General features: G+C 38.7%; 2 protein-coding genes across 2 annotated transcripts; both read right to left on the bottom strand.

The window, feature by feature from the left end:
• Positions 1–539: 539 nt before the first annotated feature.
• LOC103709560 (PHD finger protein ALFIN-LIKE 2) lies at positions 540–11,226 on the bottom strand. The gene is made up of 5 exons (XM_008794991.4): positions 10,942–11,226; positions 10,821–10,853; positions 10,441–10,663; positions 1,094–1,214; positions 540–1,013 (listed from the first exon to the last, which is right to left on the bottom strand). Exons 1-5 carry the CDS (start codon positions 11,039–11,041, stop codon positions 762–764), a joined length of 729 nt encoding a protein of 242 aa, XP_008793213.1. The 5' UTR covers positions 11,042–11,226; the 3' UTR covers positions 540–761.
• A 1,143-nt stretch (positions 11,227–12,369) lies between these two features.
• LOC103709570 (dnaJ protein homolog 1) lies at positions 12,370–18,201 on the bottom strand. The gene is made up of 3 exons (XM_008795002.4): positions 17,903–18,201; positions 17,363–17,793; positions 12,370–13,089 (listed from the first exon to the last, which is right to left on the bottom strand). Exons 1-3 carry the CDS (start codon positions 18,065–18,067, stop codon positions 12,648–12,650), a joined length of 1,038 nt encoding a protein of 345 aa, XP_008793224.2. The 5' UTR covers positions 18,068–18,201; the 3' UTR covers positions 12,370–12,647.
• Positions 18,202–18,529: the final 328 nt, after the last annotated feature.

The raw sequence follows: 18,529 nt of genomic DNA, 5'->3' as shown, positions 1-18,529 counted from the left end.
ACCGTAGGAAATTGTCCCACAAGTTCTGTCTCGGTATTCTATTCCATGGATAAACAACAATTTCTTCAAATGTACCAAAAAAAAAACCCAATTTTTCAATATTTTTTCCTCAGCTTCTTCGAGAATATATCTACCAGCTCATGTAAGGTCCGGCGAGTCTTGCCCGCAACTAGGCGACTGGAGATCAAATCTCGATGGTTTTGATCAAATCCAAGTCTTCAACAAACATGGACTAAAAGAACTATACCTATGAATTCACGACTGGTCTTTTTATTTTTATTTTTTTCTCTGTGTAATCTACCAAGTATCCTTGAATTTTCGAATGTAAAATTTTGAAGCCATCAACCTGCAATATCACCCCATTCCAGTAGAAAATCAAGCAACAAATTATGCCATTGCCCAAGTATATTACCATAAATGGATATTGGTTTTCCATGCTATAAGAGCGAGAATGCAAAACTAAACAATGTTTAAACGCAATGGTTATCCATAAGTATTCCCTACAATTACTACAAGCATGCAAAATAATCAAGACTGGATGATACAAGGGTGAAAAAGTTAAATTCATTTCTAAAATGTTAGTATGAATTATAGATTACAAAGAGCTTCCTGGATCATAGCACAGATCTCTTTCTAGATGAGCACAAATAACATTACAAAACATGGACTGCCACACCTAAACTACAAATGTTAACAAGAACAAAGTCTCTAGAATTTACCAGTCTGAAATGGAAAAATACTGGAAAACAGGTTTTTTTAAGTTACAGCCTTCCTTTCTTTGAACTGCAACTGGGGCATTTGTATTGCTTTATGTTCTCAGCTTTTGCTGGAGTTATCTTCACGCACTTGCCATGGAACCACCTTTCACATATATCACAACCAATCCAAAACTCGTCTGCATTATAGTTGCCACCACAGGTTCCACACAGAGTTTCACTGTGTTCATCATCATCTTCACCATACCCCTCATCAACTGTCTTTGAATTGTTTTTCATCTGTCCATCACTTGACCTCTGAGGAAAAAAAAGACAGTTATCACCATGTTTATTTACTAACAATAAAGACACAACTAAGACCTCCAAAATGTCTTAACCTTTGTTGAGAGTTTGGATTTACTTCCGCCATCCATGCCAGGCTTTTCTCTTGATTGCCTCCTATCGGTTACAACTTCAAAGACAGTTGGAAGATCATTGATCATGCTAAACAAACGTTTCCTGTTGATATGGACATACAGTTTTTACTATCATTTTTGAAGTGAGAGGTAGGTCAGATTGCAATCAAGAAATTCTAACAAACAAACACCAAGCACCAAAAAGAACATTAAGACAATATACCTTACATACTGCATGCATGTTGCATGCAGATGATTAATGAGTACAACCGATAGGCGGGGCTTTCACTTGTTGCATAAGCTTAAAATACATAACCTAATAAAGCTGTCCTTTCTACACGCCAAATGGCCTTCAACTTGTCTTGCAATCTCTTTCTTTTAATTCGAGTTGCTCTTGCCAAAAAAATTTGATACCAAAACATAGAGATATAGTTATATTTAAAGGTCTCTCAAACAAAACAAAAAAAAAAAAGCAAACCTTGATGGACCATAAAAAACCAAACCGTATGGAAAGATAGGGCTTGCTGGCTGAAGTTAACATTATGCAATTGGTGCAAGATTAGCATTGCTCCATAGGTGATCTTTCCTACTGACATTCAGCAATGTTTTAGCAAAATCAGAACACTGCAGTGTGGTTTTGATGTACACAGAAACTGGGACACACATACAAGGCTTCCTCACAGGAATCTCATAGCATTCCTAGATAGACACATTTCTAGAAGAAATGACATATCTACACTCATGTAGAGATAGACTGCCAAAATGAGCAGTTTGCACTCAACAACATCCACGTGCTGTGAGACCCCACCATGTGGCCTGCTGCTGCTCGGTGTAGGCCTCATATGACGTGGAGCTCCTTTTATTTATATAGTTCAAGAACATGTGTTTTGAATAGTACCTTTAGCTAACCTACAAGCAATTTAATCCACGAAAGACAATAAGCTAATTCTCTGAGCAATATAATAAACTAATTATGTTGCTTAAATAATTAGATAATTCGCACCTAACTGTTAAATGTCAACTATTGGACATATAAAGCTGGCCCTTCATGTTTAGCTTTAAACATGCATAAAACAAGAAAAAAGTGCTGAAATGTTCGCCTGATTATTTGAAGCGAGTTTTGCATGGGTTACCTGGAATTCATCGACTACAGCTGCATCCGCAGAGCATGCCTAGGAGCTCATCATTCAGAAAAGAAATTACAAGATTTGGATGAGCAATCTAGACTGCATTAAATGCAGTATCTACGAGAACAATAACAAGCATTGGGAGATAAAGTTATGATGGAACAATGTTCCCAAGATACGAGCAAAAATCCAAAGCACCTTGACTGTAGATTATTTATCACCATCTGTTATTGCCTAGTATTGTTTAGGCATACACTAGGTCATGACTATATACAATATGTTAGCACAACTTTAGCTCAAGAAAGTGATGGTATGTTAGGGCAAATTTGTATAAAATGTCCACCCTGAAGTTCTTCAATACCTGGAAACCAAGAGAATTGTGCATCTTTTCTCTTTGCAGTTTACTGCCATCTTCCTGTATTTCCTTGTGATTTAGGGAGTAGGTTGATTTTTATAGTCTCAACTGAGTCCATGGTGATATTTGCAATTGAACAAATTGAATCAAAAGCCTGTTGATATATCTAGATATTTGACTGCATGTTTGCATTAAATACCGTACTTGGTAAAAATAAACTGACGTGTCGATCATGTATTGGCCACCTGACGATCTATAAGCGAATATAAATCGACATTTTCGCCATGGTCCTTTTCAAGCAGGTTCTTTCTTTTGTAAAGTGTCATATGTCAAAATTCACTCTGGGAGCACTGAAAAAAGTGATTTAATACTGTCGCACTTCACAGAAATTTCTTTTGAGTGGAAGTAAGGCATATAACAAGAACCTGTAGGCCATTAGGCAAAATCTGATTCATAATCTTGCACCCAGACCTACAACATTTAAATGATTTGAGGTGTTTTATTGCACTACTTACTAGCAATTGCTGCAATCAGTAGTCAGCACTATGCTTCTATCACACCAACGTTAATACAATTGACAGACTTAATTTATTTTGGCCATCTTCATGTTCAAAATCATGCACATGTTTGATTACATTTCATAATTCCATAAATTTCTTTTAGTTAAAATGTGCCTTCCTAGGTGCTCTGAGTAACTTGTGCTCCTCTTTTATCACTCAGCATATGTAACGATATGGACCTAATCACAGCATAACTAACCCATCCTAGTCTGACAAATTCAATAGCTGACCATGACCTTCAATTCATTACTGAATATGTAAAAGTATAAACTTTTCGACTTTCAAGCAATTTTTGACCCAAAATTTCACCGTCAAAAAAATAACCTTCTCCGCCTCTGATCTACATCAATACTTAGATATACAAGAGAAAATTCATGTTTTCATATATGGAAATCAAATTTTTGTGGAAACTCATCTGCTTCCCTTCACCATTTTCCACCAAAATCCTGCTTTGTAAACCAACAATCCCCTGATTCCCTTCCAAAACTAGCTTTCGTTAAACAATAGCTGAAATTATACCTATATTTCCAGCTAATAATTTTCCAGCAATGGTCACAATTTTCAGCATGATTTTATAAATATACAGGATCATATACTAGTTATTCTTTTTTTAAAAAATAAAGATCACATACATCAACAAACACCACACATCGATAGAGATGAATGGATAGAGCCTAAATACTTATTGCCAGGAGATGTATGGTCATTGCAACGATGACTACTCATGGTACACCCACTTGATGCACAGGATCATGCAAACATGGGAGAATCTGGGACATGAAGCTCAGCTGCAAGTGATAGGAGTAATGTGAACTTCAACTATGGGCACACACTATCTGGGCCCAATTGAGCAACACTGCAACAGCAAGTCGGCAAGCTTGCATGGTTTATTGTACTGTCCTGCTTTGACTTCAAAACATGAGAATGGGGCATTCATGTGGTTCTCTTTTTTTCTTATTTTTGTCCTTTGGGTTTTATATAGTTTTTGTTAATTGGTTCCATTTAGTGTTAGACTCAACCATTTAAATCTCTTAGTACATACTCCTCACAATATCATAGTTGACAACATTACATGTTTTAAAATAGCTTCTTTATTGTTTTCAAGAAAAACAGTCAGATATTGACTCAACCCAAATCATGGAGTCGTATGACAATATACATATCAAATCTAGACTCAACAAAAAAAAAATCGGCAGCAATTAGGCAATCAGACCTGGACCTGATCAAAAATATATCTAATCACATCCAATTAGTCCTGATAGGAAACAAATCAACCCACTAAGTTAATGGGTTGAAACCCAGTTTCAAACTTGAACCAAAATTTTTAGGGTTGGATCAAGGTGGTGTCAAACCTAGATATTTAATAGATAAAGCAAATCCACAGTTCCTTAAGGATCCTGTAAGCAAGTAGGTTCAGATTGTCATTTAGCTTCAGTGGCGAATCTAGGTACAGATGGAGATCCGGGGAGCCATTTATGGAAGAAAGTCCAGGTACATGTGCTGATGGAAATCTAAACCTAATCCTAACTGGCCCGGTTAGATTTAAATCAAAAGTTGTGATTGGTCCATGAAATTCAAACTTGACTTGAGATTTGTTTAGGTACACAGGTCCAAAAAGATAAACCTGACTGAAACAAACCCCAGTTAAATCAGGCATATGTATATATATTTTAAATTGTCCTTTAATTCTTCTTTTAAAAGAGCGATATTAGGACCATCCAGTGCATGTGAAAAATACCGGAATCCGAGTCAATTCAGTACAATCTTTTCATTCAAGTCCGTAGTATGATGACCCAAGAACTGAAGATCATCAAAGCTGGGTTTGCACGATTTTTCTGGGCATAAGGTAATCAAGCCTTCAGGAAATATTTTATGCTTAAGAGATCACATTCATAATAAAAGATCATACCCTATAAAAAGGATGTTGTTTGTCCTTTGAGAGTTTAAGCCATTATATGTTCTATTATATCATAGCTCTTCCTTTCAAACTTTTATAAACTTTGACTCAGTTAGCATTAAAGTTAGCTAGTAAATTTCGATTTTTATCTTAAACCTTCACTAACAAACAATTGATACTACCGTACAACATAACAAAGAAGGTTAAAAAAATATCTTCACAATCAGAAAATGCAATAAAAATATAAAAAAGGAAAAAAAGATCTTTGAAAAGTAAGATAAGATTATTAATAGAGATACAAGTTGATTGAGTAGATTCAGATTTGATTTGTACTCAACATCATGGGAACCTTACTAGTAACAATTTTCATGGCTAGGGTGAGAATGATCTCTAATTGGATTCTCAAGTTATAACCAGGCTAGAAATCAATTGTACTTAATTAAAGAATGGGATCCTCTTCGGTTCTGCAGCATGATGCATGATCCTCAATGAGTAGAGATTCTCCAATGCTTTAGCTTTGACTTCTCAAGCTCCCCTTCACTTAAGAAAGAGAAAATTTTAAAAAAACTCTATCTCCCCAAAGCCCACACCCCAAATCGGAGGATCATCTTCCACCCCCACACACCATGCACTCCATCTCTCTTGCTGTGGCTTGGAGCACAAACACGCCAACATGGAAGCCTTTTCAGTCCTTTGGTGGCTTAGATGTCAAAGTGCATTACTTGATCCTAAAATTTCTTCTCTCTTAAGATTACAGCCCTATGCATATAAATCAACCAAGCAATTTCCAGTGATGCTTTGGAGTGGATGCCAGACCACTGTATATAATTATCTTGTGAGACACCAAAGAGATGCCCTTTCAAGATTTTACCTCTATACTTCATTATGAGGGGAAAAAAGATTTGCATTTCAATCATACTCTCTTCATGGAAGCCAACTAAGAAAGAATGAGCCTAGGGAACCAAACAAAGAAGAGCACCTAACCCATAACAGTAAGTCCAAATTCTTAAGCAGTAAGAACCTTCATCAACTTTTACTGTTTACTATTTGGGAACACCACCAGCATATAATTGCTAAGGATTGCACCAGATACCTCTTTATAGTGCTCTAGACAGGCTCCATCAATGTTTCAAGAAATATTGGAATGAAAATCGAGGAAGAGATGGTGTGACATTCTACCAAGGAAGATGGTGTCAGGTCAAACCAAACACTAGCACGGTAGCACCAATAAGGTTCTCGACCCCATCAATATCTGACTAGGACTTGTGAAAGAAAAGGTGGTTCTACCTTGGGATATCCTAGCGAAGTCCTTGGAGTTAGGGTGGTCTAGACATGAACTACGGCTGAGGGAGATAGGCCCAAGGAATTAAAGGTAATAGGAGTAGATGAGAAGAAATGGAGGTAAAGGGGTTCCACTGTCTATGTTCTTTTCTCCCATCAGACAGAATGATAGAAAGCTAAATATGATAAAGAAGTTGATGGTTAGAGTCAACTGTCATTGTTTTAAGAGATTACTGATACTACCTTTGCCTTTCTTTTTAAGTATAAAACTTTCAATAGTATAGCAATAGGAGATCAGCTTGATGCACAAAATAATTCTTGTATGTCAAATTTATGAATAATTTAGTGATGTTTGTAAATAAGTAGCAATTTTTTCCTCTACTTTTGATTAGAGCTGTCAAATGAGCAAGTGTTCATAAGCAGCTTGATTTTGGCTCAAACTGAGCTTGCTTAATTAGTAACGAAGCCAAGTTACATGCTTGGCCTGCTTAAGCCACACAAAAAAAAACAAATAGCTAATATATATTATTTGAATCATTATTTATAGTAAACAGCTGTTTCTATACGATATAATCATAAAAGATTAATATGCTACTTACAAAAAAATGTATATTCATTATAATATTGAAATATGGTGATGAAAATTTGATCGAAGTGTGTATATATGATGGTGTTGAGGGACATCGAACTCTCCCTACTGTTAATAAGTTGTTTGCAACCAAATCAAGTTCGACTAGATTAAAAAGCAAGCCCAGCTTGAGCTACATTTGGATAACTCAGCTTGAGCATGATGTAACTTTGGTGTTAGAAGTCCATGATATTTAGAGGACTTACACATAAGTGGTTGTTTATGGACCCTTATAATATAGGAATCTCGATAATCCAAGTAAGATGAGAATGCAATTAAAAAAAACTCAGTAATAGATTTTGATGTATGCCAATCACCATAATCGTTACTAGTATGCAAATTTTTAAGTACAAAAAGGTCTGCTTCAGCTGTGCAGATGAATCTAATGTAAATACATCCTCCAACTATTGGAGAGATGATAAGTAGGCCTCTTGTGGGTTAAATCTCTGGCAACACTGTAAAGGACAGAATCCTTTTTCACCCACATTGGCTCAATCCTGTAACACTTACATAACCCTCTAATATCATCCATAAAGATAACTTACCATTTAAAAGTAGCAATCTCTAGTAATGACAAAACCCTTTCAGTCATCATTACAGGGCCGGCCCAACCCTTAGGCGACTCAGGCGGTCGCCTAAGGCCCCGGCCCGAAAAAAGGCCCACCGCAGTCCAGAGCTACAGTAAAACCGTGAAAGCTACAGGCTATCTCATGCCTTCAACTTCAAGACGACAAGACATGGAAAGTCGTCGTCCCAATCCCATCGCAGCCAAGCTTCTTCCATGGCTCCCTCCTCCCCAAACCCCTCCCTTTCTCCTCCCCCAACCCCACTCCTCGCTTTCTCCCCATCCGCGCCAAGTTCCGCACCAAGGCCGACGGGGAGAGAGGCAGCAATTGGCCACCGCCGCCGCAATCGGCGACGGAGAAAAAGTCCTTCGCCGTTTCCATGGGTGAAATCCTCGGCCTCACCTCCTTGCTCCTCCGCAACAGGAGCTCCACCGCCCCAATCTCAACACCGCCTAGCGGCTCGGAGGTGTTCCAGGATCGAGAGGAGGCGTACTTCTCAGGAAAAGGGGAGTTGATTGCATCAGTGGTGGAGGACCCAGTGGTCGGTGGACTAGGAGGTGATCTGGGAGCAAAGGTTGAAGGATTTAGAGGCCGAGAAGGAGAGGAAGAAGCCAAGAAGGTGACAAGCCCTGGGTTCTGCTTCTCGGCCGCTGGCCCTCTATTTCCCTACCATCTTGGGGTTGCTCAGTTCCTTCTCGAGAAAGGTTACATCAAGGTAATTCTTTTGGCTCTCGTCACAAGCATTTCTTGTGTGCGGATTGTTTTCGGGGAATCTGAAGGTAGATTATCTAAAATGTTACTCTAGTAAATGATATATGTAAATAGATATTCAATGTTTCTAGGATCTGGAAATTAATGACTTGGGGCTATGAAACTGTTCTGCATGAAGAACATTGAGTTGAACCGTGCTACACGTCTTCTATCTGGTGCTTCTGTTTAAAGTTTAAATCTTTTTAAGAAATGAAAATTAGGCTTCTGTGCTACATAAATACATTGAGTTTCAGTGCCTCCGCATGCTTGCTAAGAGGTGATAATGTATGTTTTGGTTCCTTTGTTAAGTTTATAAAAGGAAAAAGGGTAGCGAAGTGATTTACAAATTACACATTACCAGAGGATTCCACATATGATTTATGGGTACACATTACCAGAGGATTCCACATATGATCTATAGGTGCAAGTGCTAACATTACCTGTTTAACTTAAAATGCAAAAATATCCCTTCAAGAATTTAGGTACTGGTTATACATATTGCCTGTTCATCTCAGCGATAGTCATAATCAAAAGGACTATTATGATCAATCTAGAGCACTTATATATGCCATTTTTTCTGGATTTTCGTTTACAAATGATGCCTATTACCTAACCACTAAAAGAAGTAAGGAATACTTTTATCAGAGTCAGATACTTGTGTATTTTAATATCTTTAGTACAATATTGAGCTTATCTTACAAGTCAAGAAACTTAAACACCTCTAATGACTAGCTCTGCTCCAAGTTTCTGTAACTTTGCTTAGTTTAGGATTTGTTGCCAGCAATCTTAGACCACACATCTCTTGGATATCATTGGATTTTTTTTTTCATGAAACAAATTTTCTAAGAGATGCTTTAGAAAATGAACTTAGCCTATTGACATATTGATAATGAATCTTGAGTACAAAAGTTTGATTAGTAATTTTGCATCTCAAGAAGCTAGACGAATTATTTTAAATGAATTTTTAAAGTATTTTACACTTATTAATTTTTTTATTTTTTTTAAAAAAAAAGCCTCTCTTAATGAGTTCGCCTTAGGCCCCCAAATTCATTGGGCCGCCCCTGCATCATTACTACCAAAAAGCAGCTTATAGACATGCACCAAAATGTATGGTCACTTTAAACTCTAAAAAGAAGTGCAGATAGCCTCAAGGGGCCTGGGTCCGTAAGCATTGACTGAGTCCCTTTCCATCGTTGCTCACACTCATACCAACCTGAGGTTCTAGGCAGATTATATTCTAAGGAGAAACAATAGATGGCATGAACAAGTCCATACCACTAATAACCAGAGCCCCTTCCTTGATTATTTATGAAATCGAGGACACAATTCAAACTTTAATGTCTAGGCCGCTCACCTTGATCAATGTTAGTTTTGTTTAATTTTTAATCGCATGCTATCATAGAAATAGTTATTACAAGCATACCGCTGTATCATGTGAACAGTAAGGGTCTGAGGAGTCTAACTAGAACCCATTTCAATCAATAATCAGACCTGATTACAAGTAGACTATGATAGCCACTCACCCAAGAAAATAGAACATGATAAATAGTTTCCCGGAGCTTGCAGAATAGTTCGATATTGTCCTCAGAATGATGTATAAAGAGGAAAGGCAAGCTAGGTATTGTCATTAATATCCATGTGCATCGTTAATTTTGGCTTATAAAAGAAGGCTACATAAATCTAATGAAGAGTAGGTATTATAATATTCAAAAGAATCCAACCTGCAAACAACTTTTAGATCCTTTCGCAATTCAAGAGTAGAACATTGAAGTTGACGACCTGATTCTTCCTCCTTTAACAATTAGAGTTTGCAAGCCCATTGTCAATCTAATATACGTAGAAAAGTAAAAGATCCTGACCATTTAATATTCAAGAAACTTACAGCATGCCAGAGTTATCACCCCAATTTTCTACCGTAATTTTCACATAAGCATGTGTAGTCACATCAAATAGATTCAAAATTAGGTTTTGACAAAATCTCCAAGGTTCTATAAGCGAATACCAGCCATCCTATCCCTCCATATCACATAATCAGAAAAATAAGAGCACATATCTGTTCTTCTATAAATCATACAATATGAGAAACCATATTATAACAAGGCAACAGAATATCTAATAAATTAAAGGAATGGAGAGGTGGAAAGCCGACAAAGGCGACGGCATACCTCTCATTGCGGTTCAGGCGGGCCCCGAGGTAGAAGGCAACCGAGAGGAGCCAGGAGTCGCTGTGCACGGCGACCAGGGAAAGCCAGTCCTTGCGGTTCATCCCATCCCTCGCGAAATTGATCCCGAGCGCCGGCTCCGGCAGCTCCGGTGGCACCTCCTCCGCCGGGAGATTCACCTCCCATGACTCGTTCGGGTGCCCGTACAGGCAAAGATTCTCCTTCTCTGTTCCCATCCAACCAAAAAAGAGAAAAACAAAAAAACAAAAAATTGCAACAAAGAGGAAAGATTAGCACAAATTCCGGCAGGAAAGAACAAACTCTAAAATCGAGAAATTCGGAGCAAGAGAGGTCCGATCTGGAACCGAAGCAATCGAGGTCACCTGGATCGCATTGCGCGTAGAAGGAATCGACATCTGAGAGAAGGCGACAGAAGGGTTAGTAGCAAGAAGATTACGATTGCGAGAAAGGAAACCAAGGGGGACGAGGAGATAAAAACCCGACCTGTGGTGAGAGCTCGGACGATGGCGGCCCTCCGGCCGCCATAATCCTTGAAGATTTCCTCGACGGTGCGAGGAGCCGAGGAGATCGAGCCCACTTCCATGGCGGCGGAGATCAGAGAGGAAGATCCGCCGTTATCGGTCGCTCCGAAGCCAAGAACAAGAAGAGAAGGACGACGGGAGATTGGGAGAGAACGCTCGTCGGGCAGCGCTGGCGATCGATTAAAAGGGGGAACTTACTAAAAACGATTTCGAAGCGGAGTGTGAGAAGGGGGAGAAAATAGAGGATAGGTTTCTACCTTTTCTTTCTTCCTTTTATTCACCCACTTGGAAACCATGTACCATCACTATAGAAAGAAAGAGATTTCGTGACATGCCACGTGGATATTTTAATGGACTTTGGCAACATCTTGGGTTCCGTTGTCTAGGTCGCTTTACCATCGCTCTGATAGTCGGCATAAAAATGTTTTGTTGTCCGTATCAGACAAAACCCAACCAATTCCATCAAAGAGATTATGTTTTCCGATATGTTGATGTTATTCTTCGGCGACGCGAACTTCGTAGGTTTGAATTATATTAGACTGGCCTGGCCCATCCGTAGATGCCCCGTCTGAAGATTTCTCATCATAAGGGAAGTGATGCTGACGGTATAATAACCAATTATGTCTAGCTTGGTTGTGGTATATATATGGCTGCTCTCCTATGTGTCCCTTTAGAACTCGCCTAGGTCTTAGCTCCAGAAACAGGATAAAGGAGAATGGTGGAATTTCATACAGAAAATGAAGGCTATATTGTTGGTTCTTTGCAAAACAAGAATCTAGATGGAACTCTTCTTACTTAAATTATCAGACTGGGAGAAATTAACCGTATTCTCTATTCTTCTCCGTTATGAGAAGAGGTACGCAGCCAATGAGACAATGCTCAAAACTGAAGGTCCGGCCAATATTTAAACATAAATAAATAAATACGAAAACCTACTGAAACTTGGGGAAAACGGCATGAGAATGATGGCTATAATTATTTGCCACTGGAAATCTAATGCTGCAGTGTAGAAGTCATGCCATGAAAATATAGAGAGTCATTCTAAAATGTTTTTTAAGGGAAGAAACACCAGGAGCATGCCCCGCAATGCATTGCTTCTTCACATGTGACAAATTTCAGGACATGGCAAGCTAGGATGCTTCACCTCAACAACAAAGCTCTTGCCACGAAATTAGATTTCAAAAGATGCTTAGTCTCTGCATCAGTCTTCGCATAACTTCAGCCCAATTGCATTCCCAAAGTCTGCTGTATTTCCCGTAATAAACCAACCTGCCACGGCATATTGGTTCCCCAATAACTGGGGGTGAAATTTTCCGCACAGATTTTCTCTCTATCTTACCAAAAAGAGACAGCCATGCTGAACCAAAATAATTAACATAGAATCGTTGTATGGTCTAAGAGAAGGCATTGGAATAAAACCTGATAATTACAAAAGAACATATCCATAGCAGCTGCAAGCGGCAAATCCAACTAAAAAGAAAAAGAAATTAAGCCCTAAATCAACTACTAAGCAAAACTATTAAGGTCAGTTCTGCTAGAATTTGTTATAAATAAATAATTAAAAGAAGCAAAAAAAAAAAGCTAGCACCGTTACAGTTTCTTCACAAGGTCACAAGATGGGAGCTGAAGTATTCAACAAAATTACAAGAAAGAATAAGCATAAACCAGTCAAGAAGGAGCTAACAACTGCTTGATGCCCGTCTTCTGCTCTGGTGTAAGTTTATAGGGGAACTTGATTTGAAATTTAATCCTTAAGTTCCCTTTCTTAGATGGCTCTTTTGTAATTGGCATCCCTTCACCTTGAACAATTTCCTCATAAGTGGGGCTGATTATGGTATTGATGGGAATAGTTAGACTTCGACCATCGAGGGTTGTCAGCTGTACAATGTAACCTGTGAGAGCTTCAACAAGTGAGATCTTCTGGGTGACGATCAAATCATTCCCTTCCCTCTTAAAGACACCATGAGGCCTTTCATCAATGATGAAAACCAGATCTGCAGGTATTAAATTGCGCTGCTCATTGCCTTTCTCTGGGAATGTAATCTTTGTACCCTTCTTCCAGCCAGGCTTGATATCAATAGTCACCATCTCCTCTACAGTAGTCGGCCTCCTACAAAAGAAGTGTACAAGATATCAACCAGATGATTGGCTTTCCTCTTATGTAGTCCTATGGAACTCTCTCTGCGATAATCATTAAGTATACACAACAGGGCCTCCCACCCCAAACTAAAGTATAAACATATTTGCAGGATGCAGGAGCCCAACCCACCCACCCCTTCCAACAAAAGAAACAACAACAACAACAACAAAAAGGCACTCACATTCGAAAAAAAAGTTATGCATTTTTTAAGAATTGGTAATAAATATAATATAATCTCTTTTTCTGGATAAATAGAATATATAGGATAAGGGAGCAATAAAAAGCAAGGGTGATTGAACTCCACCAGATGCAGATTCATCAACAACAAAATCAAACCTCTAAGATTCATTTTAGCTAGAAATCAGCCAATTTATGCTGTATGCCAGTATTTCCAAAAGAGACATTAACTTGCAACAAACTCCAATTGACAATACAGGTAATCTGGAAAAAGGTGGGCGCACGATTTACCTTCTCAGTCTAATTATTTGTTTCCGCATATGAGATTCTGTGGTTAAAGGAAAATAAATAATTTAAGCAGTATACTGAGTTAATACTGCAGACCCATGTGGTAACCACACATACCTCTTGTATAATGACAACTGCGCAAACTGGAGAGCTACATTGATAGTTTGGTTGGTGTAAAATCACACTGCATACATGTAATGTTACCAAGTATAGAAGCTGATGGACCTGGATTCAACAGTCAACAGTTCTTATGCTCTAGTAGCTAGTCCAGATTCAATCTTCAACTGGATGAATTTAGAGCATGGGTGAGTGGAATTCAGGAGTTGTTTGAAGAAAGCCTTTTCTCATAGAGATAATCATGATCTTTGAATATTTAAGAGAAATGTAAACTTATCAAGATGTTATCATGGGAAGCACACTGGAGCATTTCATCCTCAACTTTCTAATGGGTAACCTGGGTTACATGCTTCTCCCCAAAGATGTGGAAGCCTTGTTAACCAGAGAAGAGCTCGAAGAATTAAGTTAAAATCACTTAAAAGGATGAGCAAAGCATTGTAAATTTTGTAAGAGTAGATCCAAAGGTGCTATTAACTATTCTGGACAGTTTCCTTATTAATATGCCAAAATTGAATAGTGATAGGAGTTAATATGGAAAACTGTATCATGCGCACATTCAAGAGGTAAGAAAAGATGCTACAAAAATGGTATGACTGTTTTGTCAATCGCACTGGGTGGAAAAACTCAGTCAAGTATATGGAACTTGAACTTGTGTGAGCATATTTGCCAATATAGACCGAAAGTGCATTGTTAATGCAATGAACTAAGCACAACAATAACTTTTAATCACCCAGCATTTGATTTTAAACATTTTGCCCAAGTTCAAGGCCAAAATGCTTCAATGTTACTGTTTTAATGAAACAGGACCCGAAACTGATTCCAAACATGTGGTGCATTCCATGCCAATGACCCATCAACATGCCACAAAGGGGCTCCATTTAGTGCCAAGCAAAATTGCCTGCATCAATAAAGTGATATTCTGCATCATAATGTTACATTGCAGTTATATTTATAGTCCAATATCCAACAGCTTTGGTGTATTTGACTTAAATGCATATTATCCTCCCCCCATGGGTTCCTAAATCCTTCTATTAATGCTACGAAGGTCTGATCACATGATTATGACAACCAGATCTAAAGAACTCAATGTCCTGATATATTCATCTCTAAACGACAAGCTAATTTGAAGATATCAAAGTCAAACGAAATCAGGAAACCACCCCCCCTCCCCCCGCCTGCCCGCCCCTCGGGGACTTTCATAAATCATTCTATTAATGCTACGAAGGTGTGATCACATGATTATGTCACCAGATCTAGAAGAACTAAATGTCCTGTTTATTTATCTCTAAACCACAAGCTGACTTGAACATATCAAAGGAAGTCAAATGAAAATCAGCAAACAGTAGAACCATTATCATGAGGCTTAAGGTCCATATATGAATCAGTGCTCAGATTGATCAATGTAAGTCAAACCTCTTATGGCTTATCTATGCGATATTTAGCCAGCATCAGCAATTGATGTTCCCTTATATTAATATGTGATTTGTCTCTTCATTACTAATATCTCGTAAGAAACATATTGGCACTTAATTCTTTTGATCACTTGTGAGGATTATAGGGAAAAAATGAATCATCTTTTTTGTGCCAACACATGAACTCAATACAAGGAGTAAAAGTATAATTCATGCATAAGGAATCAAATGACTAAATATGGCCCTTAGTTGAGTTTGAAATGAAATAGACATGTATAATTATCACTGTTATGTGTTGCACAAACAAAACCTATTCCATGCTCACCGAGTCACAAAACTGAAGGGGCCAAAGATGGGCATGTAAGAGCTCATGACTAATAAAATACAGAATCTTATTTTCAGAGTTAAGAATGAGTTAATATGAACTACAAAACGTATATCCTGAAATTTTACATACAATTCTTTTTCCTAAATAATTTTCTTTCAAAAATGAGTTCACACTCACTGAAGCTCAAGTCATATTTATATAATTAGCAAAATAAGACCCAAGCAATGCAATAGTTTAATGAGTTTTTTTAGCTATTAACAAAACATATTTCATAACTTAAGATATACCAGTAATTAAACATTTAAAAACAATGGACCAGTTGAAATGAATAATATTATTTACAATAAAATCAGATAAAGTGGCATGATATCATTCATTTGCAAACATGAATTCCTTGAAACACTCGAGTTAGCAAAGCGAAGTAGCAATTACGGGCACTTATTTTTAGAGAAGAAGTGGGAGCATAAAAACACTGAAATCAGCAGTAAGACAAAAACAAACAGAAGCCATAGCTGGATAAGGAGGAAAGCTAAATGTTAGATTCTTAGTCTCAGAGTTGGAGCAGGATGACTTAATATGCATTATAGAAGTGGATGAATGAATTAAGTTTGTAGTGTAAGAGTTCACCTAAAAATAATGAGTTTGTGATGCCAGCTGTAATAGGCGAGTAAGTTGAATTGACATATAGTCAAGCCAGGGTATCATCACCATGCCTAAAGCATTCAGTTTCATGTACTAAATTGTACGAATATTGGCACACTTCAGCATAAAAAACTATGTACTCGAATGAAGTTTGAAAGATACATATGACATGTTTGATCACTTTCAGATGAAAAATCGTATGGGTGAAACACTAAACCATACATTTGACATGACAAATCATAAATCTCAAATTATCTATTTATCTTGGATAAGCATGTTGGCAATTCTAAACATAATCATAGGATGCAATATATCAACAATTCTATCTCATATGTTAACATCAAAGATCACATATGGTATGCTAATAAAATAAAAAACCTCAAGATTTTTAAATCCATAACCATATACTATTCGGCTTTAAGCTGCAAGTATGAGATGAAAAAATTTAAAGACTTGGCACAAGATACTCTGATCATCAAGACTCTACACAAAATATTCCAAAACATCAAGATAATAAATGACACATTGCCACAAAATAATATGCATCTCCATGCACCATGTCAAAACTATACCAACTGAATGAAGCCTGTAACCAGTCCACTTTTTACCAGATGTTATCCATCCACTTCGCAGCTAAAATGTTGAGCGTCCTGCTCATGTAGGATTATTAGCACTCCCAATATTGCCCTCAGTTGTACAGTCGAATGTTGTCAATTTAGACTGTGTCAAGAATACTGTAGAAACATAGAGTGTAGACCACATAGTTAATATAGCATGTAACCTCTCATGCACATAGGCGGAGATGCATTGTGTCAATAGACTGGTCATGTAATAGCTCCCAGCTTAGATGAGTGGATTTGGTGCCACTTTGCGATGAATGTTGCGGTTAGTCTCATCTTAAATTGTATATTTAGGACAATAATTGAAAATGCTACTGTTTGTTGTGGTGTATTTGGCACACATAGTTATACAAGGGAAGTTTACCAAACAGTGCATTAAGATGCAAGAAAAATCTTCAAGCAGTCATCCATTATACCAGATCAATGTGACTCTGCTCCCCCTAGAGATACTGGAGTCTGAACCACATTTATTGGGCCAAAAATAGGATTAAAGGAGGATACCATGTAATACAATACGGTAGCTCCATCAACCTAATTCCCGGGTTGAGCTAAATCTCATTACAAGGATCCAATGCATATGCTATACAATTATATAAAAGAATCAAAACAATATGAACAGCAAAAAGAATTTGACGAAGAAATTGAGCAACTCAACTCACCCACTGGAGTCCATCACATCCCTCGAGATCCTCATCTTCTTCGTCTTCCCCTTGTACAGATCCTCGAGGCTACAAACCAATGTCCGCTCGATCTGCGGCGCCTTCCTGGCGGACGCCTCCGCGCCCCCTCTCCCTCCCCCAAACGCCGCGAATATATCCTCCCCAAAGATGCCTCCGGGGAACGGAGCGCCGCCGCCGCGGGACCCACCGGCGGCACCATCCCCCATCCCCCGGCCGGCGGCAGCACCGAACGGGCTGGAGAAGCCGAAGAACTCGGAAAAGACCTCGTCGGCGCTCCGGGGGTTAAACCGGAAATGAGCGGCGCCGCCGGGGAACCCCGAGGCCCCGCCGCTCGGCGGGGGTACCTGCCCCTTGAGCCCTTGCTCTCCGTAGTGATCGTAGATCGCCCTCTTTTGCGGATCGCTCAAAACCTAATTCAAGAGGGGAAAAGAAAACCAAAAACGGATCAAGCTCTAGGGTTTAATGTCGGGTTCTTGATCAACGAGAGAAGAACAAAGAATCGAAGAGAGAGAGATGGACATCGTAGGCTTCGGAGATTTGCTTGAACTTGGCCTCGGCGTCCTTCTTGTTGTTGGGGTTCTTGTCGGGGTGCCACTTCATGGCGAGCTTGCGGTAGGCCTTCTTGAGGTCGTCATCCTTGGCGCTGCGGTCGACGCCGAGGGTCTTGTAGTAATCCACCCCCATCTCCTCTTCCTCTTCTTAGCCGCTCTCTTTCTCCTTCCTCCTCATTTTATAGCTCCATTCGTCGGGCGAGCCACCCACTAGCTTTCTTGAGATAAACTTTGACGGAAATACGTATTTCTGATAACGGAGGCAGCACTCAGCAGAGGAGTGGACTTTGTGAATTGTGACGAGAGATCGTAACTTCAAACTCATCATAGTCGAGGATCGACGTCTATTCGGTGCGACTCGAAGCAAAGCCCAGAGCTACATAAAAAAGGCATCATCCATACAAGGCCGGTATAACCATGTTGGCAGACAACTACGGCTCCAGAATATATAAAGATTCTCTAGAGAATGCACCTCCTTTCGAGTCACTCGTATTCAGAGTTATCTGCACATCATTCAAAAGAAAATTTCTAAAAAAATTATCTTTTTTCATCAATTTTGTTTTATGATCTTATTTTTTATACCCATGCTTGATAA

This window comes from Phoenix dactylifera, chromosome 3 (assembly GCF_009389715.1).
Source record: "Phoenix dactylifera cultivar Barhee BC4 chromosome 3, palm_55x_up_171113_PBpolish2nd_filt_p, whole genome shotgun sequence".
Taxonomy (NCBI): Eukaryota; Viridiplantae; Streptophyta; class Magnoliopsida; order Arecales; family Arecaceae; genus Phoenix; species Phoenix dactylifera.
The sequence above is the reverse complement of the archived record's forward strand: the minus strand, read 5'-3'. Positions and strand labels throughout refer to the sequence as shown.